Source organism: Notechis scutatus, chromosome 1, assembly GCF_049901735.1.
Source record: "Notechis scutatus isolate UNSWTSFEM ecotype Mainland chromosome 1, rNotScu1.2, whole genome shotgun sequence".
Taxonomy (NCBI): Eukaryota; Metazoa; Chordata; class Lepidosauria; order Squamata; family Elapidae; genus Notechis; species Notechis scutatus.
The window spans coordinates 325866822-325893817 of record NC_142009.1 but is presented as its reverse complement, the minus strand read 5'-3'; the positions used below and the strand labels follow the sequence as shown (position 1 = coordinate 325893817).

Sequence of the window (26996 nt, the reverse complement as noted above, 5' to 3'; positions counted from 1 at the left end):
CAACCAGATAATTTTGAAGTAAGGGAAGAGCACTGTGGGGGGAAATAAAATAAGACAATGTGTCTAACCATCCGTGTGTGCATGAGTGTGAGAGAAATTCAAGGTGGCTGCTGCAATCATATGATCAAAGCCACCATCTTGATATTTACTGCCCCTGCCACAACTCAATTTCCATATTGGTGGTGCCCTGAACAGTCTGAACTTGTGCTACTGGGACTGGGTGGCAAAACTGCTGGTTTTAAAAACTTCATATGATTGTCTCTGTATCGATGTATTGAGGTGCTAGACATTAGTTCTATAAATAACTCAAGGCATCAAATACACATAATACTTCTTCCTCCTCTTTTTCTCACACTTGTGTGGTGGATTGGGCTGAGAGACAGTAACTGGCTTTCATGTCTAAGGCAGGACTAGAACTCACAGTCTCCTGGATTCTAGCTTGGCTTAGCCATTACACTAAACTGGCTATATTTTTGTAGAAAAGTGTGGCAAAATTAAGACCCTAAATGCACAACAAAACTCATTCTTTTCCAATCATTAGGAGTGGGTGTATCACTGACCACTCCCACTCCTGCCTACATACAAGTAATTAACCACCCTTTGATCTGTCCTTGGGTTCACGTAATGCTCCTGACGGCTGCATTTTGTTTTTCTAACAGATGAGAAAGAGGAAATTGGATTTGTTTTCCCATCAGCAGGAGGGTATCTGCCAAAAGAAACAAACAAACAAAAAAGACTTATGGACAGTTTGTTCTAAAGAATAATTGTTGTTTTTGTTTGAGAAGGTGGGGCTGGAAAAGATTGAGAGGTCTAAGGCAGAGGCCTTCAAATTTGACAGCTTTAAGACTTGTGGACTTCAACCCCCAGAATTTCTCCTGCTGTCATGTTAGCTCAGGAATTCTGAGAGTCTTAAATCTTAAAAATCTTAAACTTTCCAAGTTTGGAGACCCTTGTCCTTGAGTATATGCAGAGCACAATTCGTTAATATCAGGAGGAGAAATGACACAATTCTTGGAACTTATATAAGCATGTCAAAGGATAAATTAAAGAAGAATATCATTTTATTAGAGGGGGGGAAAGCTGACATTTCTTAATGGTATGCAGGCTAGTAGTCTTTCCATGGGCACCCAAGAACTGGGCAGGATCAAATCATGCCATGCTTGTGTGTAGCTTAACAATTCCAAATTGTAGCCTGGGAGGACAAAGAAAGAATCCTCCTTTAAAATGCAACAAGCATTTTAATCAAATTTTGCTTTCCCGTTTCTGTTCGCGTGTGGTGTGTTTCATGTACATGACTGCTATTTAACCTTATGGAAAACGCTGCACAACCATCACTCCATATTTTCCCACTTGACAGACTACAGAGGAAAATAAAAAGGACGTTGAAAAAAATACTGGGGTTGGGGAATCATGAAATAAAAACAAAATCCTCTGGAACTATTGTTGGAATGAGATGGGAGGAAGGAGACACAGGACGTGGGCTTCATCTCAAAGGGCCCTCAGCTTGTATGCAAGCACAGCCTCATTCTACTAGGCAGGATAATCTAAAGCAGAGGTCTCCAAACTTGGCAACTTTAAGACTTGTGGACTGTGCTGGCTGGAGAATTCTGGGAGTTGAAATCCACAAGTCTTAAAGTTGCCAAGTTTGGAGACTCCGGCTGAAGGAAGATGTGATTTGGTTTTGCACGTGAAGCCTTAATGCACTGTCCCTCCTTTCCTTCCTTCCTTTACAATATTTTTTTCCTTGATGGCTCAATCAGCATATTTTCATTTCTCACACCCCCATTATCTGTCCCTCTTTCCCTCCTTCCTTCCTTTCCTTCCTTTCTCCCAATAAAAAAAGTATCCTTGATGGCTCAGCATATTTTTAATCTCTGACATCCCCTATTGTTTATCCCTCCTCTCTCTCTCTCTCTCTCTCTGTCTCTCTCTCTCTCCCTCTCCCTCCCTCTCCCCCTCCCTCCCTCCCTTTACAATAAAAATTATTCTTGATGACTCAATCAGCATATTTTATCTCTGACATCCCTGTTGCTTTTTCTCATTTGTCTCCTGATGTTTAATCCACTCTGGTTGTTCTGCCATTCCACAGGGTTTTGCACGCCTTTCCATTGATCTAACTGGTTGTACATTTTTCTCCTATTGAGGCACAGCAGCTTGGTATCGGTTTCATAAAGCCCTAATGAGGAGTCATTATCAAGTGCCCTCCCGTTCCAAGTCCATACTCCAGGTTGCAAGGAAAATAATCCATCCCTTCCTTCTAAAGCAGTAGCAACAAAGGTGCAAGGAACACACTGTGACACACAAGGCTTCCAGACTGAAGAAAAGAAAACGACAATGAACTTGTTTTTCTACTGGACCGTGTTTGTAGGAGCTGTCTTCACTCCCTGTTCTCGTGGCCAAGGTATGGAACAGCGTTGGGTGGGAAAATCTGAGGGCCATGCTGGGAAGGATTTGGGGGCAGCTATGTAAGGCCCAGTTGTGGGATTCAATTTTTTTTTACTACTGGTTCTGTGGGTGTGGCTTGGTGGGCATGACAGGGGAAGGATACTGTAAAATTTCCATTCCCACCCCACTTCAAGGGAAGGATACTGCAAAATCTCATTCCCTCCCCACCCAACTAACCTGCTTTCCAGCTACATTTTCCTGTGCAGGGCAACAAAAGAAGACCCAGCTCAAACTCCGGAGGCAGAGAATAGATGGGGCAGGGCCAGTCAGAGATGGTATTTGCCGGTTCTCCAAAACTACTCAAAATTTCCGCTACCGGTTCTCCAGAACTGATCAGAATCTGCTGAATACCATCTCTGGTAAGGCCCCATTTGTGTCAGGAACCTTGTGTAATATTTATATTAATTAATATACAAGACTCACAAGCCGCTTCAATCAGCTAGCTCTGAGTGGCATGCAGTTCCTCAAAAATGTAATTTTGGATTAAAAACAAACAGACATCCAGTCAAATTTTAAAAGATATCATATATTTAATTGCAATTATCAAATAGGGAAATCCATCCAATTTAAGGAAAACCAATTCATCAGCTAAGGGGATAGTCATAATAGCCCTTCATGGCTTCCTGAAGTGACCAGGTATTATTGTATGTGGTTGTTTAATAAAGTTCTTGTTTTACAGTGATTTTTAAAATTAAAACAGGAAAAAGTACAACTCAAGCTATTATATCAGATTCAAAACTGGCCTTAAATATTTTTTTAAAAAATCTAAGTGGCTCCTTAGAGCTTATAAAGTTGACCATTTTTACACAGCAGGAAATTCTTGAAAAATCAGAAGGGATTTTATTATTTTCATAAAATGTTTGACATTCCAATAGAAAAGTTGAATCACAAAAAATGGCAATATTACAGGAATTCAAAAGATAACTTTCATCCAGTAGGCTTAAAATTATTAAACATAACATTATTAAATGTAGTATTTATGTGCAACAAAGATGAAATTATTGTCTATTACCCCATCCAAGTTCCTAGATAATTTAGTTTGATTTAACATTCCCTTCACAATATGTAAATAAAATTAAATAAAGATTAACTTAAAAAGAACATGAGCCTTCAAATAGGATACGGTTCTTATATTACATTTTAAAGTGACATGGTTTTGTAGCCTAAATTATCAACAGTTTGACCCATTTCCAGACTTTGTGAATAAATCTTTTAAGTGTGACATTTAAAATGATTAAATTAAACTCAGGGAAAATTGACCATAGCAAGCACGAAATTCAATCTGAATATCATTTACAGCCTTTGGAGACAGCTGGTGTTAAGCTTTCCAACTTTTGAAGAGATGAGATCCCTGACCTAGGAAGCTTGAGGTGATCATTAGATTACAAGAAAAAAAGAAAACTCTGGTCAGAGGAGCACACAATTATTTCTCGTGTGCCATTTGTGTTAGCCCTTTGAGGTAGTCCAGGCAAGAAGCACAACAGGGAATTTTAGTTTACTAGAATATTAGAATACAACTATGAAGGAGATGGGAGGGTTAGAAATAAGTAATATAAATAAATAAAAGTACTAACTATTTTTTCTCCATTTTTTTTTTGTTCAAAAAGTTAAAATACAAACTCCAAAACAAAACAAAAAAGAATATTTCCAAAAAGAAAACCCAATTGGACAAAGACATTAAAAAATAATGTCCATTAAAAATGAAAAACAAAGACACATAGACATATATTATTTCCCCTAGTTGAATACTGATACATATGTTACAACTATGGAAAGAAATATCCATCTGGTTCAGTTCCAAGCTGGGAGAAAGATATCAGAAACATGGAAGCTGATTGGAAAGATGGTTTAATGATGAAGCAGAACCATCAAGCACATGGTCCTGGTGCAGCTGACCACATGGAGTTGAGAGTGGGGGGTGGTGTTCTCTTGAGCTTGGCACTTGAGCTTCCTGTTCCTGTGCAAGAACATGTATTCTATTGGCTGTTGTCAGACTCCCATGGGCCCATGTAGGGGTTATGTAGGAGTCACAGCTGGTTCTACAGGCAAAGTACAAATCCTAGTTGTTTGCCTGAGGTAGGTTTGGTTGAACTTTGGACTGCTCTGAGGGTGATGCAATAATTCCTATTGTGGCTTAATGGCTTTGTCCTGTGTGGATCTTGAGTGATAGCTGCTTCTAATCCTACCATTCTGCTTTTGTTTCAAAATAGATTACCAAATCTGCATTTCTAAAAGCTGGCCCCAGTATCTGCTGGGGCTATTAAGGAATGTGGAGGTTGCTTTCTGCCTCTAAAAAAAACATGTTTCTCCATTTTGCCCTTTGGGAAATATAATAATCTGCCTTTTTTTAATATTCCTCAAAAGTATTTAATTCTTCTAGGAGGGGGTGGCTTCCCACATAGCAATAATTGCTTCTTCACCTTGCAGACCAGGATCAGAATTTTTAATCTTTGTTTTATGTCTATTTGCAACCAGTTTGAACTGAAACATCTAGCTTTGTTAAACTTTGTTGTTCGTTTACCTGTTAACTATTTTTATAAATAGATGTATCGGGTCAAATTAGCTCTATTTTTATTGCATAATTACATTGATTAACAGAATCTTGCAAGACTGAAAGTATTTCTCCCCTCCTTTCCTGTTACTCTCCAGAAAACTAGGGAGGTATCCCTCTGAGATGCTTCCCAGATCCTCCTCCTTCAGGGGGCTGAGGTGTCTTTTCATGCAGGTTGTCCAGCGTGTAGCTCTTCTTTCTCTCTCCCAAGGTCATTCTCCCATGCCATTAACAATTTGTGGCCATTTCTGGAATTTGGGCCATGGTCACTCTTGTTAGCAACAAAATCAGATTTGGTGCAGCCACATAACCTGTTTGATAAGAATGGGAAAATGAACCCCCCCCCCCAAATCAAGGCACACAAACGATAGAAGGAATGTGTTCCAACGGGATTCCTCATGATAAAAAACTAACTCCAGTTGAACATTGTCCTCTGGAACACCACAGATTAACACCCCTAAGATCAGATTGGCCCTGCTGGTCTTTTGTGAAGCACTGAAGACTTGGAGGCGATGCAGTGCATAGCCCAGGGGTCCCCAAACTTGGCAGCTTTAAGACTTGTGGACTTCAACTCCCAGAATTCTCCAACTGGCTGGAGAATTCTGGGAGTTGAAGTCCACAAATCTTAAAGTTGCCAAGTTTGGAGACTTCTGGCATAGCCTCTTGAGAAAGCTCTGTCAGTTATTAATCATTACCATCCCAATTCCATGCAAGCTGCCTTTAAGATGTTACACTTCAACAGAAACCCGGTACTTCTTGTTATTATGTCCCATTCATGTATTTATTTATTAGATTTTATCCCGCCTTTATGATTTTATAAGTAACTCAATCTGGCGAACATAATGTTGCTTCCTCCTCCTATTTTCCCCACAACAACAACCCTGTGAGATGAGTTGAGAGAGACCCATTGTCCCAAGATCACCCGGACAGCTTTCTTGTCTAAGATGGAATTCAAATTCACAAACTCCTGGTGATTGGCTAGATCAAACTGGCTCGATTTCCAGCAAATAGGAGGGCATAATGTATCAGATTGAAAATAAGCAACCACTGAGTTTCTGAGATCCACTTATAATGTTCCAGAAGAGTTTAGGGAACACTGGGGGTGGGTGGATGTAATGAATGAATGAATGAATTCTTTATTGGCCAAGTGTGACTGGACACACAAGGAATTTGTCTTGGTGCAAATGCTCTCAGTGTACATAAAAAGAAAAGATACATTCGTCAAGAGTTAAGAATCATAAGGTACAACATTTAATAATAGTCATAGGGTACAAATAAGCAATCAAATCATACTAGGAAACAATCGTAAGGATACAAGCAACAAAGATACAGTCATACAGTCACAGGTGGGAGGGGATGGGTGATAGGAACGATGAGAGGATTAATAGTAATAGTAATGCAGACTTAGTAAATAGTTGGACAGTATTGAGGAAATCATTTGTTTAGCAAAGCTGGAATTCAGCTACCACTAATTCAATAGTAAGGCCTTTTTGGGATTTTTAAAGCAAACTAAAATTTACTCGAAGGTGAACATCTTTATTTTCATGTGTATGGTGGCACAAGGCTGCCAACCAATTTTTACCCATCTTGATCAGCAAAGCTTTCAGGATGCCACAATGGGCTCAAGGGTCATATGTGCCCTGAGGCTATAAACAGTCCACTGCAGTGAAAAATACTAATATTTGCTGAAAACTCAGCAGCCAGAAATTGGAGCTGGGAATTTCCAGGAATCCTCCGTAATGATTTTTTTCATGCTGTGGAGTATCTGGGAATTTGAAACCTTATTTTTTAAAAAATCAGATATATCAGTTGCATTATCTTAATTTGAGAAAAATCAGCAGAATCAGCAAAGCGATTGGCAATTCAGTCTGTGCTATAGCATCTTCTCCCATTCAAAGTGAGACATACACTCTGTACATGAATGAGGGTGGTTAATCGGTTGTTACATTACAGCGTCCAGCACGAAGTCCTTGGTCAAACTTAGGGCTACCACAACTGGGCTGCAAACCTCCAGGGAGCCATAGATGGCAGTCATGAGATACAAACCCTCTTTGTTGCCATCTGCTGGTCATACATATCTTTGCAGGCTGGATTTGGGAGCCCTCAATTATTGCAAAGCCCACAAAAGGGGGTGTGATGGAATAATCAGACTGTAAGGGTAATTCAGATCTTTATCGTATTGACTCCGGCAGGCCTTGTGAAGGAAACAACCAATGGCTCAACGGCTTTGCAACCCTGGCTGGTGGGATTAACCGCTGTTACGGTCTTCTTGTTTGTGATGTTCGTGGCAAACCTCATCCATCGGATATTTTTCTCCCAAAAGTATGTTTCTTCTAGATCTCTTTCTTTAGGTTTTAAGATCTCGCTTAACACATAACCGGAACAACCATTGATGGACTGATTATGTGCCTTCAAATTGGCATCAGCTCTTAGCAAACATGTTGATAGACCTTCTCTAAAAAGATCTGTCCCCCAACCAGGTCCTTCAGAACTTCTAATGCTGTGCCCACCAACACTGTAACTGAGCTGAGTCCATCCACCTTGCACACATGGGGAAGGGAGTGTGTCAAAAAAGCTAAGACAGGAGTTACAACACATGATTGTACTCTACCTCTTGTTTACATGTGTTGTGTGTGAGAGGCAAGTAAAAAGAGATAAGGCTTTAATTGCAGTGTCACAGCGATAGTCTTGGCTTACATTTCCCAGTTTGGTGCCAGAGCGCTACAGTCCAAAATAAAGGCTGTTTCTGGATTACACGATTAGATCTCTTCTTGGTCTTCCCACCCGGCATGTATGACTGGAGCCTGACCTGTTTCACCTGATGAACACAAACATCACAAGCACATTAAGACTGGATTCCTGATCTGCTCCACTAGGAAAAGATAAAACTCAATCAATTTCATGTAATCACCTTTCTTGGTTACATAATTAACCCATTTTGCAGATTTGCCCAAAACACTGAACAACAAGCTAATCAAAGAGGCTGAATTTACACCACAAATCTAAGCTGCTGAAAAGCTCTCCTCCATCTCTAATCAAAGTTACAGCTAATCAAGTTGAGATCATTGTATGAATGAAGGTCACCAGGTTTCTATCTGATTAGTGTGATGGTGTGATTGTATCTCTGTGTGTTTAAGGAGTGGAGCAAAGAAGGTCTTATATTTTGAGGAGTGGGGGCGGTTTCTACCCTGCTTTTTCATCCTCCCTTCCCTAATTCTTCATTAATATTGTTCCCTTTTGCAGAAAGGATGACAAGGATGAGATGGAGAACATAGAGACCAAACACAGGTAAATATTACTGCTTCAATAGATTTTTAAAACGCATTTTATGTCTTGGGTATCTAGTGGTGGAGCTGGTCAACCTGGTTATTCATGTTCCTCTCACCCAACCATGGGCTCGCACAAGTAATCCTTGACCTACAACCATTTATTTAGTGATTCAAGTTACAATAGCACTGAAAAAAAGTGACTTATGACAAGTCCTCACACTTACGGCTGTTGCAGTGTCCCTTACTGTCACGTGATTAAAATTTTGGCCCTTGGCAGCAGACATGGATTTACAACAGTCGTAACGTCGAGGAATCATGTGGCTGCCAATTGTGACCTTCTCAGCTGGCTTGTAACAAGCGAAGTCAATGCGAGAAGTTGGATTCGCTTAACAATTATGTGATTCACTTAACAACTGGGATGATTCACTTAACTGTGATAAAAGAAAAACATAAAATTGGGCTGGATTTACATAACAACTGCCTTATTTGGAAATGGAAGTTCTAATTCCAATTATTATTATATGGTCATAAGTTGAGGACCACCTGGGTGGCTCTGGCTGCTTTCATCAAAATGTGTCCCAGGGTTTGACATGCTCTCCCCTCTTCTTCAACATCTACATCAGTTTTTTCTCAAATTTGGCAACTTGAAGATGGGTGGGTTACAATTTAGATATGTTTGCATTATGTTTCATATATTTTGATGTGAGTGGTTTGGGTTGGCATTTTGATTAATTAGTTCCCTTACTGTATTTCTATTTATTGGTGCTATTCTTACATTGTGAGCAAAGTCACCTTGTAATTAGGAGGGGCCAAAATCAAAATAAATAAATAGCAATAGCCCTTAGACCTATATACTGCTTCACAGTGCTTTACAGCCCTCTCTAAGCGGTTTACAGAGTCAGCCTATTGCCCCCAACAATCTGGGCCCTCCTTTTACCCACCTCAGAAGGATGGAAGGCTGAGTCAACTTTGAGCCTGGTGAGATTCGATCTGCCAAATTGCAGGCAGCCAGCAGTCAGCAGAAGCAGCCTGTAGTTCTGCCCTCTAACCACTGTGCCACCGCAGCTCATAATATAATCAATATGACAAAACCAGCATAACTGTTGGGCAACAAGGCCTGTCCCTTCTGACTGTCATGGCCAACTATCCTAACATTCTGCTGCTTTTCACACTTCCTGTTTTGTTTTTTCCTCTTCTCCCCACAGCACTGAGCAAAATGTCTACGAAAACAAAGCAATGGACCCAGAAGAGGGGGATTTGGAAACCAATATGTAGGGGATCATAACAGCATGTAAAAGGTCTCCAAGGGGAAAGAGGACCAGCCGCCATTACAAAATGAATAGAATAGAATAGAATAGAATAGAATAGAATAGAATAGAATAGAATTCTAGTGTGATTGGACATACAAGGAACTTATCTTGGTGCAAATGCTCTCAGTGTACATAAAAGAAAAGATACATTCGTCAAGAGTCAAGAATCATCAGGTACCAGACTTAATGATAGTCATAGGGTACAATAAGCAATCAAATCATACTAGGAAACAGTCAATATAAATCGTAAGGATGCAAGCGACAAAATGACTGAATTCAGAATTATCTGAAAGACCTGGACAAGAATTTCCAGATTTAGCTGTTGTTTTTTTTAATTACCAGCACATCACTGCTTAATGATCCCTCGAAATTAGATGAAAGCAAAGCTAGCTCACAATAGCAACAGAAGTTGCCAGGGTGGTGACTACGTGAATACAGGTAGTCCTCAACTTATAACAGTTCATTTAGCGACTTCAAAGTTACAACACTGAAAAAAGTGACTTATGACCATTTTTCACACTTACGGCCATTGCAGCTTCCCCATGGTTCCATGATCAGAATGCAGACACTTAGAAACTGACTCGTATTTATGACCATTGCAATATCCAGTCATCTTTTGCAACCTTCTGACAAGCAAAGTCAATGAAGCCAGATTCACTTAACAACCATGTCACTAATGTCATAACTCCAGTGATTCACTTAACAACTGTGGCAAGAAAAGCTGTAAAATGAGGCAAAACTCACTTAACAAATGTTTCATTTAGCAACATCAGTTTTGGGCTCAGTTGTGGTAGTACGTCAAGCACTACCTGTATGTGTCCATGTTGTTCTCTTGGCAATAATGCAAAAAACGATTTGCAATTTCCTTTAATCCTGGACACTGTACATGTTTTCTGAGCTCCCACTATGGTCTCCCATTCAGGCTAGCACAGTAGCCCCCAAACTTTTTTGAACCAGGGACCGGTTTCACGATTATTTATTCTTCCATGGACCAGTACCTGAGTAACACAAGAGTCCACCGCCATCGGGACAGCTCTTCATTCGAAGCCACCCCACCCCCCTTTGATGAAACTAAGGCGCGAGCACCCAAACGCCGCTTTCCAACCGAAAACTCGGAAGCAACCAAAAACCCAGAAGCGCCGTCGAAACAAGATGGTGGCGCCCAAGCTTTGCGGCCCAGTAAAAAATGATCCACGGACCGGTACCGGTCCGGGGACCGGTGGTTGGGGACCCCTGGGCTAGCAGACTTGAGTGTTTAGCATCCAGGCCTAAGATAAGAGCAAGCCATCTAAATTTACATCACCAAAAGTAAGAACAGATGAATGAATACATAAAGAAATTCATTAAACTGTCATCTGCAGAAGCCGTCCGAAGTAAGTTGCTTCCTTGCAGTCGTCCATTTCTATTTGTTTATTCTAGGTTGCTCAGCTTTTGCATTATTGTTGTTGTTGTTATTATTTTTTGTGGGTGATAGTAAACGGTTCTCTGGATCTTTTTGAAAGTTACATATAGTTTGTTGTGGTAAAAGAGGCCCATGTTGAGAAATGTTTCAGATTGGGCTTGCTAAATAAGAAAAAAACTGGCTATCTGCCCATGTTCAAAAGGATGAGGGAATGAAGCAACCCTTTTGCTGAAGTGTCACAAACTCCAGAAATACACACTGTGCTTCAACGAAGAAGATCCCAAGGTCATGTGATGACAATTGACAACTTTTTTTTGCCAGAAACCAGCATTTATTTCTGGTTTCCAGGAGAAAAAACCCATTGCAGACAATTGCTTAATGGCTACCAGAAAATATGTTGTAAAATTGGATCTATAATATGATGACCTACTGAATGACTAGATGACTGATGGTCATAATTCTGGGCTCAATTGTGGTTGTAAGTCAAGAACTATCTGCATCTGGCAGAAACCAGAAACATGGGTGCAATTTTGCCCTTCTTTCCTTCCTTCCTTCCTTCCTCCCTCCCTCCTTTTAGGATCAGCCATGATAAATCAAATAAAACTCAACTGCTTTGTAGAACACATCACATGAAATATATTCACACGTAATCAGCTTCAAATATGTACAGTAAATCACATTTCACTTTACTGTGTTATTTGTAATGCATGAAAGTCATTTAATATAGAACAGGCTGCAAAAATCTGGACTTTAACAGATTAACAGAGTTGGAAGGGACCTTGTAGGTCATCTAGTCCAACATCCTGCCAAAGCAGGAGACCCTACACCATTTCTGACAAATGGCAGTCCAGTCTCCTTTTGAAAGCCTCCAAAGATGAAACTCCCGCAACTTCTGAAGGCAATATCCATTCCATTAGTTGATTGTTCTCACTGTCAGAAAATATCTCCTTATTTCCAGGTTGAATCTCTCTTTGTTCAGTTTCCATACATTATTCCTTCTCTGGCCTTCGGGTGCCTTGGAAAATAGGTTGATCTCTTCCTCTCTGTGGCAGCCCCTCAAATATTGGAGCACTGCTATCATGTCTACCCTGAAGTGAAAAAAGGGCAACCAAAAACCAAAGTTTTCTGTTCTCTTTGTTGCAATCTGCATCTTTTAGTATTGGGAAGCCATCATGCAAGCCAGGTGTACATGTTCATACTGAATTGGATGCAACTTTTTTCAGTAAGTTCCTAAGGACTAGAAACTTGAAATGATTTTTTTTTAAAGAACTACCTTCTACATTGTCATATCCCTGCTGATGGGAAACACTGGAAGAGGCACCTGGGGACAAGGTACAATGGCTTTTAAATTCCTCTCTTCCCTAGTAATCATGCACAAAGGCTAAGGTTACAAGCTAAGCTAAAAGCGTCAGTAGAAGCGTTGTAGAGCCAAATCACTGACACTGAAGCATCATGAGATGTACAGCATTGACTTCAAGGGCTTCACGCCTTTCCACACTCTGGAAATTAGATTTGTATGATCCTATGCTAGATTTTGCTGAACATAAGGTGGAGCAGAGCCAGCTTCAGTAAGATGCATGGCATCCATCTTTGTTAAGGATATCTGAGTTAGACCCCAAATATTTTGAGGGGTATTGTTGAGGTAATTCCCCGTTAGGAGAATGAGCGCATACAGGGAGACGTATTTGAGAGAAGTGTTTGAATAATACACACACAGCACACAGATACACTGTACAGTAAATGTAGGTTTTTTACTTCCAGAAAGGTTTAAGCAAAGTCCAAAATAAGCAATCCAAAGTCATTCACAGGTAAAATCAGTCAGTTTTCATCCAGGGATAATCCAAATATCAAATTCCAGTGTCAGAAACAGTTCAGTATCAGACTTACATTAAATCCAGTAATATCAGTCAATTAGAAGAAATGGAGGAATGGCAATATTCTCCAACAGAAGGAAAAAGAGATACAGTCACACTCTCTTCTGAGACTAAGACAACCCAGGTTCCTGGCTCCATTTTATGGCTGTTTGAGAAACCACACCCAATTGCATGCTCTTGCATTCCCTTAAAGATATAGTACTAAAATGTTTATCCTTGTTTATATATTTCTAACCCAAATAGCTGTTAGGTGACTCATATTCCTAACAGGTATTTTTGTTGCAACTGATAACAAAGGAAGCACTTCTGGGAACGTTCAGAATGGTTGGTTAGTCTGCCTAGTTCAGTGATGGCGAACCTATGATGTGCATGTCAAAGCTGACACAGCGCAACCTTTTGGTTGGCAGCATACACCAACATCCAACAACAGCTATTCCTGAAAGCACACTGCATTCTTGCACAATTTTCAGAGGCTGTGGAGGCCCTGTGAGAATAGGATGTGCTCTTGTGCAACCTCCAGTATGGTAATTTTTAATACAGTCTGGTAAATATCTATAAATATAACCCAAACAAAAACTCTTGGGGGCGGGGGCTGAATAATTTTTAAAAGTAGAAAGTGGCCTCGGGAGAAAAAAAGGCTTAGAAAGACTTTACCTAGAAGCCCATTTGAGAATGTTACCAACTTTTCAATGGGGTCTGCGCTCATGTGTGCTTCACAGCAAATCCATTTGCATAGGGGGCAAGTTAGGACTCTACAGGTAGTCTTTGACTTACAACAATTCATTTAATAACCATCCAAAGTTACAACTGTACTGAAAAAAGTGACTTATGACCATCCTTCACACTTACAAACCATGATCACGTGATCAAAATTCAGACACTTAGCAACTCATATTTATGACTTTTGCAATGTCCCGAGAGGTCATGGGATCCCCTTTTGCAACTTCTGACAAGCAAAGTCTTGGGGAAGCCAGATTCGCTTAACAACTGTGTTATTCACTTAACTGCAGTGATTCACTTAACTGTGGCAAGAAAGGTCATAAAATGCGGCCAAAGTCCCTTAGCAAATGTTTCACTTAACAGCAGAAATTTTGGGCTCGGACTTCCTATATTTCCAGTCATAAGGCAATTGGAGGGGTATGTCAGATACTCCAGATGTCATGGAACTATGACCTCCAGAATCCATCTCTATGGCGATGCTGGGAGTGGGAGCCCTGGGGTGTCTGTCTGAACAAAAAGCTAAAGATCTTAGGAATTAGTGCAAATCTAAAAATGCACAAATAGGGCATAAAATGGGCCAAAACTGTGGAAAGCAAACTTTTGCTTTCTTTGGGTAAGCTGGCAACGTGAGTGTTGTGGAGCGGCGGTAGAGATTCAGACAGACACAGGCTCAACATTAACAGACTTTATTCTAGCGAATAAAGGGTCGCCGCGGCTGCCGAGGCTAACTGGCAGTCAGCTGGCGGCGACAGCTGATGCCATTTGACAGCTCCTTTTATAGCCGGCTGTCAAACGGCATCAACCAATGGGAGCGGTCGGCGCTCCCGCGCAGGCGGCGGACCAGAGTGAGGACTGCCGTCAGTCTTTGAACACAGCACTCCTTTCCCCTGGCCAGGAGCATGCGTGGTCCTGCAGCCAGGTAGGCCGCCTTCGCTCGCGGCCAGATCGCCGTAGTTCAAGGGGCTTGCCGGCTGGTAAGGAGTCCCCTGCTCGCTGGGTGTCGCCTGGAGCTCGTCGCTGGTCTTCCGAAGCCCTTGTCCGAGTGTCCTGCTGCTGACCAGGTAGGTCCCTCCGATCGGCTCGCTGCGGGGACGGCTCGGGGCTTGGCAGGTAGACCGGGTCGTCTGGTAGGGAACCGTTTGCGGCCGCTGGGTAGACCGGTTCGCTCGGCGGGTTGGCTTCAGCATGCGGCTGGTAGACCGGGGTGTCTGGCGGTCCTTGGGAGTCAATGGCAGCTCTTTCCCAACGCCTCCTTAACTGGTCGATGTGCCGGCGCCATACTCGACCATCCTCCAAGAGGATCCTGTAGGACTTGGGTCCTGTAATGGAAACTATTTGCCCTGGCATCCATAGAGGGTGCCCTGCATAGTTCCTGGCATAAACCAGGTCCTGCAGGGCAAATTCCCTGGCATGGCTGTCAGAGCCTAGAGGGGTGCCAGGGGCATAGTGGGGGTGCAACCTGTCCAGGGTGGTCCTAAGGCGTCTGCCCATCAATAGTTCTGCAGGGGACTTGTTGGTAGTGGTGCATGGAGTTGAATGCTGGGTGAGCAAGTAGGTGGACAGTTTGGAGTGCCAATCTGCTTGGCCAAATCTTGCCAAGGCTTCCTTTATAGACCTAACAGCCCTCTCAGCCATCCCATTGCTTGCAGGGTGAAAAGGGGCTGTGAGGGTGTGCCTTATGCCCAGGTTGGCTGCGAAAACTCCAAACTCACAAGAGGTGAACTGGGGGCCATTATCAGATATCAAGGTGTCAGGGAGGCCATGCGTAATGAACAGTCTGGTCAGGGCTCTTGTGACAGCCAGCGTAGTTGTGGAGGGAAGCAAGGCCACATCAATCCATTTAGAGAACGAGTCTACTATCACTAAAAAGGTCCGCCCATGCACAGGGCCAGCTAGGTCAACATGCAGCCGGGACCAAGGGGCCCCAGCATCCTCCCATTGGGTTGGAACAGCTGTTGGTGGTGCTGATCTAGTTGCCTGGCAGGGCTGGCACGTGCTTACCCAGCTGGAGATCCGGGCATCCAGGCCTGGCCACCACACGTAGCTGCGGGCCAGAGCCTTCATCCTCACGATGCCAGGGTGGCCTTCGTGCAGGGCTTTTAAAATTGGCTCTTGGAGTGAAGTGGGGATGACCACTCTTGTCCCCCATAGTAAGCAACCCTGTAGTGAAGATAACTCTTGCCTGCGGGTCTTAAATGGCATGAATTCAGGGGTGTACTGAATTTCAGGCCACCCCCTCCCCACCCAGTCCAGGACTTGGGAGATTACCTTGTCCCTTCTGGAGTGGGCAGCAATATCTCCGGCTGAGACTGGCAGGTTGAGTTAGTTGCAATCAAAAATGGCGTGGATGGGCGCGGGGTCTTCCACTGGTGTTGGCAGGGGGCACCTGCTGAGGGCATCTGCATGGCACAGGTTCTTCCCCAGGCGATGTACCAGCTTATATGAGTAGGCGGCTAGGAACAGGGTCCATCTGGTCATCCTCGGGGATAGTACCTGTGGGGTTTGCTTGTCTCCTGCTAAAAGGCCTAAAAGTGGTTTGTGATCTGTTAGAAGCTCAAAGTAATGACCATAAAGGAATTTGTGGAATTTTTTCACAGCAGCAACTGCTGCTAAGGCTTCCTTATCAATTTGACTATAGTTCCTTTCTGCTGCAGAGAATGTTCTTGAGAAGAAGGCAATTGGGGCCTCGGAGCCATTTGGCAGCCTATGGCTGAGTACTGCCCCTATGCCAAACGCGTCTGCAGCTAAAACCAGGGGAAGTCGTTGGTTAAACTGGACTAGTACTGCATTTGAGGTTAGCAGGGATTTGACCGCTTGGAAAGCATTGGCTTCTCTTTGTCCCCAGTGCCAGGGGGCTTTCTTATCTAAAAGTCTATGCAAAGGTTCAGCTATAGAAGCCTTGTGTGGAAGAAAAGCTGCGTAGAGGGTTTGGGGGAGTAGTGGTTAGACAGGATTCCCTGCAACTCCTCCCAGGGAATAGCCTTTATAGAGCGTGGAGATACTAGTGCGGAGGCTGTATCAAAAACAGCAGCCCCACAGAAACTCAGAAAATAGGATCGTTTCCTTAGGTCGGTGGCTTCTGTCAGGTCGATAGCGTTTAGGAAGCACTCGAACCGGTTCATATACGACTCCCACGTCTCGCCCGTCGGCTGGAAAGGAGGGAATGTCAGGTTTGAGCCCATCTCGAAAGCGGCAGTGTTGGTCTCCTCAGCTGAGGGAGCTTTAAATTCGCGCTTTTAGAAAAGCGCTTGCGGCTGCGCCTGTCAGGCGGCGTCTGACTCCTCAGCTGGGGAGTTTGAACTTCGCGCTCGTGGAGAGCGTCAGCGGCGGTGACGTTATTCAGCTCTCAGCGGCTTCGGCTCTTTTTGACAGTGACTGTGCTCAGCTGTCTTTGCCTGGTTGTCTCTTCGTCTCTTATCGTATCCCGCCCTCGTTGCCAGTGTTGTGGAGCGGCGGTAGAGATTCAGACAGACACAGGCTCAACGTTAACAGACTTTATTCTAGCGAATAAAGAGTCACCGCGGCTGCCGAGGCTAACTGGCAGTCAGCTGGCGGCGACAGCTGATGCCGTTTGACAGCTCCTTTTTATAGCCGGCTGTCAAACGGCATCAACCAATGGGAGCGGTCGGCGCTCCCGCGCAGGCGGCGGACCAGAGTGAGGACTGCTGTCAGTCTTTGAACACAGCAGTGAGGTTCAAAGAAAGAGACTCCTGGAATTCAGCTCCTGGAATTGGGAGTGTGGAGACTGCTGATCCATAGCCAAAGATTGGACAAGCCTGAACAGCTGATGATGAATCAGACTCCCCCTTGATACAATTCATCCAGGAAGTGTCTATGGAAATCCTCGGTCATCCAGGTCATGGTTGTCCCAAAGGTGCTTTTTTTTTTTTTTTTTTTCAAGAGGCAACTGGACTTTCTGGTGTTTTTCTTTGGAGACATTTTGCTTCCCATCCAAGAAGCTTCTTCAGCTCTGGTTGGATGGGAGGAAATGGAAGGATTTATACTTCTTACAGACAGCTGGTCATTTGCATTCTTTTAGTGAATCATTAAGGCCACCTGGAGGTTTATCTCAGAGTCATCTGAGTGATGCAAAAAGGTGTGGAGCCTTCTTGGATCTGCTGACTGTGTTGTAGACCGGATATCATATCTCTCTCCCTCTGTTGAGAGAGGGCTCTTCAATTTTGAACAGATAGCTTCTTTTACCCCTCTTTCAAACCAGCGATCCTCTCTGCCCAAAATGTGGACTTTGCTGTCTTCAAAAGAGCGGCCTTTGTCTTATTAAACGCAGATGGGTTTGTTCTCCTATGTTGTGCTATGCGTTTATGAAGTGGTTGTTTTGTTTCCCCAACGCACATAGATTTGCACGTGGCTCGTTGCTCAGTTTATGCCTGGGTGTTTTCTCCTTGGGATGGACAAACTTCTGCCTTAAGTGTATTCTTGGGTTTGAAACCAGGAGTCGATTTTGCTTTCGCTGGAGAAATTCGCCAACCCGAAAAGAGGAGCGAAAGACACGAAGCCGGCTGCTGTCTTAAACCGAGCCCTCCTTTGAGGCGCGGCTTCTTCGCAGCGCAGCCTCTCCATTGGCTCCCTCCGCGAGGCCATTGGAGGAGGCGCGGCTATCTGCTCCGGGGCGGAGGCAATTGGGGGAGCTGCGGTGCAGACTAAGTGGTTACGTAGCCGGCCACCAACCCGGGGGCTTCCCCGGAGCCGATAAAAACGGTTCTGCGGTCTCATGGCTGGGTTGTTCCCCTCAGGAGCTACGGCTTTCCTTGCTTTTCCCGCCAGGCCTGGACCTGGCGCTTCCCCCGCGCGCTCCAGCTGATGCGCCCTGCCGGTGCGTTTTTACGCACAGCTGGGGCCATCGGGCTCCAGGCCCCGGCGCTGTGAGCCGCTCCTCGCCTCTCCTGTAGGATGGACGCTCCGCCGCCGCTGCCCCTTCGCGACCGGCTGAGTTACTCAGTGGGCCATTTCCTGAACGACTTGTGCGCCTCGATGTGGTTCACCTACTTGCTGGTCTACTTCCATTCGGTGCTGGGCTATAGTACCCAACATGCGGGGGCGCTGCTGTTGGCGGGGCAGGTGGCCGACGGCATCTGCACGCCCCTGGTGGGCTACGAGGCGGACCAAGCCGGCGGGTGTGGGCGCTACGGGCGGAGGAAATCCTGGCATCTGGCTGGTAAGTCGGACTAAAAACAAAAACACTGGACGGGCTTTGCCCCAGTTAGACGCAGGCAGGATGCGGTGACCGGAATTTAAAAAGGTGGCTCTTAAGTTGGAGTAAGCTGTTTGTAAAGAGAAAGCGGATAAACCGGAATGAGCAGAGAAGCCTGGGATCGATGAAGTAGCTTCGCCGGCTCAGATCGAGTGATGCTTGTTTTCCGGCATGGGCTAACTGGTGTGAAACGAAGCGAGTAGGAAACAACCCCATCCCGGTTTTGGCAATTTGAAGATGCTGGCTGGGGAATTCTGGGAGTTGAAATCCACACACCTTCAAATTGGCCACGGTTGAGAAACACCGGTTAATAGTGATCTGAATCTCTCCAAATAAATGGAGCAACATGCTGATGTTGCTTGGAGATTCATGTATTTCAACATCATGACAAGAGACCAGTTGGATTCTGCAAGCGAGGTTTGCAACAATTCTCACTGTTCATAATATGAATGAATATGATTACAGATGGGAACTCTGGCTAATGAGTAGAAATATCGGAGTGCTGGGCTTAACTCTGGGTAACTGGTGGCATGAAAATGGTCAAGACACTCCAGTTGCTTGGCTTCCTGGACAATCATGGAGGCTCCATTTGCAGAGTGCATCCATTAGCCTTTAATAGATTACTATAAATTAAGAGCAAAAGCCTGCTTTCCCCGTAACACAATTCATTTCACTGCCATATTGTCTTGTTATTTGGCTAAAATGATTTTAAAAAGCATACTGGGCAAAGTCACGGATCTAAGATATTGTAGGGTCTCCTGCTTGAGTAGAGGATTGGACTAGAAGACCTCCAAACTCCTATCCAAAGCTGTTATATCTTACACTCTTCTAATGCCAACTAAGCGCAATCTCCCTGTTCAGGTATAGTCTATCCTTGATTGTGACGTGCTAGGGGAGGGCACCAGCAGAGGAAAGCTGGTTACTGCTGTTATGCTTTGCTCACGTGTTTGTAGGGTGTCAGCTGATCTCTGCATTCATAGATGTCCTAATGATCTCTTGCTTATCTGTTAGAGCAGAGTTCTCTCCAAATGTAGAGATAAACAGCAGCTTAGCTTCCTTCTGGACTGTTGAGCATTTAGGTTACTAAATGGTTACTCTTCTTTATGCATTTACATTCTTTATATGGCTGTCCCTCTCACAGCAGTGACTCTAGCTGGCCTACACAATTAAAGCAGCCAAAAAAGCCAATGCAATCCTAAATTGTATTAACAGAGGGATACAATTGAGACCAAGCGAGGTACTAATACCACTCTATAAAGCCTTAGTAAGGCCACACCTAGAGTACTGCATCCAGTTTTGGTCACCACATTATAAAAAAGATGCTGAGCCTCTAGAAAAAGTACAGAGAAGAGCAACCAGGATGATTAGGAGATTGGAGACTAAAACATATGAAGAATGGTTACAGGATCTGGGCATTGGCTAGTCTAGTGAAGAGAAGGACCAGGGGAGACATGATAGCAATCTTCCAATATTTCAGGGGCTGCCACAGAGAGGAAGGGGTCAAGCTATTTTCTAAAGCACCTGAAGGCCAGACAAGGAATAATGGATGGAAACTGAACAAGGAGAGATTTAACCTGGAAATAAGGAGAAACTTTCTGACAGTGAAACTTTCAAGAAGAGATTGGACTGCCATTTGTCAGAAATGGTGTAGGGTCTCCCACTTGGGCGGGGGTTTGGACTAGATGACCTACAAAGTCCCTTCCAACTCTGATTATCTGTTAAAGATAACAAATCAGACCAAATAATAAACATCTGAGATTGCCAACAGAAGGTTCTAGGCTTCACAGTAAAAACCTGAATTAGAGATAACCTTATGATTATTTGGAGGTTAATGGTTATAAATGTGGTGTTTACTTGATGTTTATAATGTTTGATATTATTAGTGGATTATGAATAAAATTGAACAGAGGGCCTAGTCAAATAATGCAAAATTTTTAAAAAGGATAAATGAAGATGAAGGTGAATAGGTATTGAGAATAATAGTTACAACTATTGTGTGTATAAGATTTACTGTCTGTATTCAATAGAGATTGTAGAAACTGTACCCAGACGGTATACTGTTATTGTGAATATATAAATTTTATATATAACCAAGAAAATTGTACAATAAAAAATAATAGTTAAAAAAAATGAGTTAGAGAGTTCACATTAACCTTCCAGCCCCAAAGTTTGGAGGAATAGCCAGCTTTGGAGTGCTTTGTAAAAAAAAAAAAAAAGGCTAACAAGGTGGAACCCATCCAGACCTCTGGAGAGATGAAACTCTATGGGTAAGCGCTGTAAATTACAATGCCTGATTCCAACAAGATGACATTGTTAATGGAAAGGACTGGAGCATGACCTCTCTGCTAGCACTGCTGGGGCGAGCAGAGATGATGAGTTTTATGTTGGTAGCTTCCATTAATGAATAGTTCTTTGTCTGGAACGAGACTTGCTTTTGTCAAATGTGAGCCTGTAGTTCAGGGTGTTTTAGTAGAGTGGCTCCAAGCTTGCAAATTTTAGAAGTGTTATGTTATCCTCCCATTGCTTTTGCAGAATTGCAAATCCCCAATAATAATTGCAATACATTTTGATCAAGGTGTGGTTCGTAGCAACGCAAGAATCAACACAAGAACTGCAAACCAATCCCATAAAATGTGCTCAGAGCTTAGTACAGGGGTGTCAAACTGGTGGCCTGCGGGCCGGATGCGTCACGCACAGGCCACGCCCACCCCAGCTCCGCGAATGAGAAAAATGTTGGGAAATGTCACGTGACAGCACCGTGACGCGGTGAGTTTGACATCCATCCGTGGCTTAGTAAATGCAAATGCAAACGTTAATACAAAGTACTTAACAACACAGTATCCAAAACAGTGTTTTGGAATAAGACCTGGTGCATGTACGCCCGAAGTAATTTAAAACAGGTGTTATTTTGGAACTATCATCTAAGTAAGAGATTGACAGATTCTGTGCCTTTGCCCTTGTCAGATAATACCATCATCTTTTTTCCAACTCTGATTGTTACTGATGATTTCTGCCCTCAAGTTGGGATTGATTCCTAGGGGCTACCTAGATTCTGCTTTAGCAACTATGGTTAGTCCTCGACTTACAACAGCTAATTTAGTGACTGTTCAAAGCTACAACAGCACTGAAAAAAGTGATTTATGACCATCTTTCACAGTTCCAACCTTTGAAGCATCCTGATGATCATGTGACCAAAATTCAGATGCTTGGCAACTGGTTCATACTTATGACCGTTGCTGTGTCCCAAGGTCACGTGATCAGCTTTTGCATCCTTCTGACAAGCAAAGTCAACAGGGAAATTGGATTCACTTAACAACTCTGTTACTCACTTAGCAACTGCAGTGATTCATTTAACTGTGGCAAGAAAAGTTGTAAAACGGGGCAAAATTCATTTAACAAACGTCTCGCTCTACAACCGAAATTTTGGGCTCAATTGTAGTTGTAAGTCGAGGACTATCTGCATTGCACTGAATGTAGGCTCATACGCTTATGAGATTCTTGGAGATTATAATTTGAATAGAATCTTGATGAGGGTTTTTGTTCCCAGGCAGAGCAAAAAACACTAGAATTAATAAAGCAGTCTTTTTTTAAAAAAAAAACACCAGCCTCCTGGCTTGATGGGAAAGAAACTCATTGCATGCCCAGAGGAAACTCCTCTGCTTGTGTTTTGCATTTGGAAGAGATTTCTTTCCAGGTGGGGAGGGGGAGTAGAACTCCTTAGCATCAGAGCATGTTAATAATAATAAAAATAACATAGGAAATACTAATGCTCTGATGGTCATTTGGAAAAATCCTTTCTTAGTGAGCATCTAGAAGCCAAGAGGAACAGAGTAGAGCGGAGACTTCCGGTGGCAAGGCAAGGACGGTCAGAGGGGCAGAAATCCGCTTGTGATTCTAGCCATCCTTTTCTTGAGTTTGGTGCGATCTTTCGGGGTGCTCAAGTCTTGGAGAAAAGTTTCATTCTTCTAAAGCAGATGCTGTCTCATTGCCTTCTGCAGCCAGCATTAGAAAACACCTGGCATGCTGGAGCTTAAAATAAGTGTACACTGATATTTTAATATGGGTGGTTTATATGAGGATTCCATGGTAACGTTATAAAGAAGGGCCATTGTTCCTAGATGTGAGGTGAGAGGTTGGACAATGCAGGAGTAGAAGAATATCTGGTCCTAGATCTCCGTAAACACATGACTGAGTTTATCACTCTGTTACTCATTTCTGTTTCCCTTCAGTCACATGCTAGAATCCCAACTGCATTGTTCCTAATTCCTGTATGTGACACAAAACAAGCTTGATCTTGAAATTTTTTCCCGTGAGTCAGCAAAGCAAAGATTTGGCAAAAGTGTCTTTTTGCTTGGCTACAGAAATCGAATAAATAAATACATGACTTCTGCTCATTCCCGAATCCCCTCCAGAGCAGCATAAATAGAATTTTGCCAGAGTGAGCTAAGGAGTCTGATATTCATTCCTGTGGATTATTTCCTCCCACCATCCTTACACAGAGTGCAACGTTGTTGTGAGGAAGGCCAAGACAGCCAGTTTGGTGTAGTAGTTAAGGACCTGGGCATTGGTGGGATTCAAATAATTTAATAACCGGTTCTCTGCCCTAATGAGTTATTCCAACAACCAGTTTGCCAAATTGCTCAGAAAGTTAACAACCAGTTCTCCTGAAGTGGTGCGAACTGGCTGAATCCCACCACTGGACCTGGGCCTAGAAACCACGAGACTGTGAGTTCTAGTCCCACCTTAGGCATGAAAGCAGGCTGGCTGACTTTGGGCCAGCCGCTTTCTCTCAGTCCAGCTCACTTCACAGTATTGTTGTAGGGAAAATAGGAGGAAGAAGGAGTATTATGTGTGTTTGGTCTTTGAATTACTTACAAATCAATAAATGTGCAATAAAAATCAACTGATCAGGGGAAATTTGTTTCAGTACTCTTGGAGGCAAATAGAGAATTGGAACGTAGCTCTTGCAGGGCCCATTGCAATTGCTGACTAATGCAGGGGTCTCCAACCTTGGCAACTTTAGACTTGTGGACTTCAACACCCAGAAGCTGGCTGAGGAATTCTGGGAGTTGAAGTCCACAAGTCTTAAAGTTGCCAAGGTTGGAGACCCCTGAACTAATGGGTGTACAGATGCTGTCTTGAAGGATTGATTGCTTCATGAGAACATAGCCGATTTTTTTTTTAATCATGTTTTAAATTTGGGCCTCAGAAAGAGAAGCTAGTCATATCCCAATTTTGTTGTAAAGGATTAAGGCTAGTCACAGTAAATGGAATCTGATTGTTAAAGGGCCTTGGGAACCACAAATATGTTTGCTCCAACAAGCTTCTTGCTATATGTCTACAAGGTTTTTAAAGAAAGAATATATAGCCTGAAAAAGCAACTTCAGTTGGATCATGCAATTAAGATGTAAATGATAATTCAGCTAGAAATCAGAACTGGTTTTTTTCTCCTTGGTGCCTTTCTGCATGAGTTACTGCAGTGAGTTGGCCTCTTTTAGGAATGTTCAGGTTAGTGGCTGCAGAAATGTGATAGCTTAGACCAGGGGTCCCCAACCACCGGTCCGCGGACCGGTCCCGGTCCGCGGAACAACTCCTACCGGGGCGCGGCTTGCTGGGCGCCGCCATCTTTTTTCATGAAAAAGTGCTTCCGGTGAGCTTTTCCGGTAGAAAGCTCACCAGAAGCACGTTTTCATAAAAAAGATGGCGGCGCCCAGCTGATGCCGGCACGGTCGCGGCCAAAAAGGTTGGGGATCACTGGCTTAGAGGATGGCAAATACTTAAATTCTACCTGAATTTAAATTGTGGAGTAAATTATGTAGCATTGTGTGCTAGTTTAGAGTAAACATTTTAATTCCGAAAGGCAAAAATGGGAATGTTTTCTGCAATAGATTTACAGTAGGTTTATAAACTGGGAAGTTTTGGGTAGCAAAGGTTGGCCTTTTTTGTGCCTGTTGAGTATAATATATTCTTGGAGGGCCTGTTGAGACTTTTCCTTAAATCTTGGGACTTTGCTGTGCCTGCTTCTCTTTTCTGTGCAAGTGGATTTGGAAATATAAATCCCAAGTACACTATTCATCTCTTATTGGTCAACTCCTGCAGATATATGACTGCAGCCTTGGAGTAACCATTAGGCAGAATAAGCACATGAGGTGGGAGGGGAGAAACCACAGCAATTTACCCCTAGCTATCATGCCCTTAACTCTTTTTACTGCCAGATTCAACTTTAGTCAATTTTTTTTGTAATTGTCCTTATCTGCTCTACTCAGCTTTAATCTGCATTGTTAAAAATCTTTTTGAACTTTCAACATTTGGTTCAAAACTGTCAGATATAATACTTGTTTGCATTGTGGAAAGGGAACTTCACGAGGACAGTGGTGACACCCAAGCAGGAAAAGCCCGAGGGGAACATCAGGCCAGCCATAGAACAAACTTGCATAGGAAAAGAAATTTAATAGAAAGTATTGAAAGAAGCCCCTTAGACAAAAGCCCAAATAATTAAGAAAACTAGGGAAACAAGAAAAGAAAACATGCCAAATCAGCAAAACAAACAGACAAAAGACACAAAATATATTGCAAAGGAGACAGACAGGAGATTGCCACAAAACAAATATAAGAAAACATTAGGACGAAACTGATAATCCAATCAAACCACCCCGCGGAGTTTACCCTCCGGCGGAAATGAAGACAACTCCTGACAGGATTTAAAACATTAAGAAATACAAACACATGCACTCACACACAAAAGGAGAAAAAAAGTATAAAAATCAGGGGCTTATCATACAAAGCTAGCTAGCCCCAGGAACGCAGACTTCTTGCTATCTCTCGCCTTCCTGAAAAATAAAAAGATCCAGCTTTCAAGCAGTTGTCTGTATCCTTGCACCGGAGCTCTCCCAGCAGGAAAATCGAATCTTCAGAAGAAAGGCATTTTCCAAGCCTTTCAACAATTGGCGACCATGAAGGTTTTCCAGCCAACCCTGCCACCGGACGGCATTATAGCATAAGTTCCCTTCTGTCAAGGGACACCATTGTTGGGCTATGCTTTGGGTATCAGTTGATCTTAATTCAGCCCTATGTGGCTGCAATCCAATAATATACTTACCCTACTTATAGAATTAATCCGTTTGCTTTTGTTTACTTTTAAATGATAAAAACTAGTCAAACAAGCTGGGTTTGTGTGACATACACACACAAAACCCTTAGCCAAGGTTAATAGATTGGGTTTGTGTGACACATACAGAACCAGTAGCCAAAGTTAACATTAGTTAATAAGTCGTGTGACTGTAGGCACTAGGGAAAAAAACTCATCTTTGTGTTTATGTGTTCTTCTTTGTCTCTTTGCACAAACAAGAGACAAATATAGTGGTGAGTTCCAAGTTTTCTGCTGTCTTCTTTTTTCACTTTTATAACTTGGTTACTTTATTCAGATGGAATAATGTGTCCAGTTGTGAGCACCACAGTTCAAAGAGAACCTTGACGAATTGGGAGTATTTTCAGAGGACACGAAGATAGGGAAGGATCTATGTTTACATTCCTTTAGGGGAAGGAAATTTGGCCTATGGAATTATTCATGGACATGAGTGGAAAGCCTGATTACATCTTCTTGGAAAGATATTTGAAGCAGGCCTTTAAAAATTTGCAACTTCCAGGAAGATTAGAAAATATTCCTCAGGCAGATCAATTGGGAAATGGAGCCTTATTAACCAAATACATAATGCAACAGCCCTTGCTGTCATTTCCTCTGTAATTTTATCCCAACTGCCATTTATTTATTTACAGCTTCCTTAATTCATTCCGTCTGTCTCCAGAGCTACAGTATTTATGCAAGCATTAGACCTTATATGCCCCCTCAGATTCAGTTCTGCTTTCTCCTTCAGTGGAACTGTTCGGAAGTCATTGAAATTTCTGGTGCAAAAAAAACCCAAAAAAGCACACTCGGCGATAGTGGAAATCACACACTGTTCTTGTGAAGATAAATCAGGAACACCCCTTCTACTCCCCCAATCTGCCTTTCCTTCAGCTATTGTGGTTCTTTCAAAGTCATAACTTGTCCTGATTCTTCCAAATGACTTGAGGATCTTTGTATCTGTGTTTTGAAGTCTGTTTCCGTTGTGGATGGATTCCTGAGCCTGGCTGCTGGTAGGAAAGGTCACAGTGGACTGAATGATCGAACTAACCCTCAGAGAGCCTTTCCCTCGGCCTCTTTGTTTTCTTTC

At 43.1% G+C, this 26996-nt stretch overlaps 2 protein-coding genes across 3 annotated transcripts in view; both read left to right on the top strand.

Annotated features, from left to right (window-relative positions):
- The first annotated feature begins 309 nt into the window (after nucleotides 1-309).
- SMIM24 (small integral membrane protein 24) lies at nucleotides 310-10938 on the top strand. 2 transcript variants are annotated; one of them, XM_026681088.2, is made up of 4 exons: nucleotides 310-2401; nucleotides 7189-7318; nucleotides 8240-8284; nucleotides 9471-10938. In XM_026681088.2, the coding sequence occupies exons 1-4, from the start codon at nucleotides 2335-2337 to the stop codon at nucleotides 9538-9540; spliced, it is 312 nt and encodes a 103-aa protein (XP_026536873.1). In that variant the 5' UTR covers nucleotides 310-2334; the 3' UTR covers nucleotides 9541-10938. The 2 variants fall into 2 exon arrangements, with proteins under 2 accessions (XP_026536873.1, XP_026536875.1); XM_026681090.2 differs by lacking the exon at nucleotides 310-2401 and adding an exon at nucleotides 5653-6098.
- A 7289-nt stretch (nucleotides 10939-18227) lies between these two features.
- Nucleotides 18228-26996, top strand: part of MFSD12 (major facilitator superfamily domain containing 12) — a 35164-nt gene continuing 26395 nt past the window's right edge. The window contains exon 1 of the mRNA XM_087952607.1: nucleotides 18228-18747. Within this exon, the coding sequence (XP_087808733.1) occupies nucleotides 18483-18747 (265 nt within the window). The 5' untranslated portion in view covers nucleotides 18228-18482. The remainder of the gene's footprint in view (nucleotides 18748-26996) is intronic.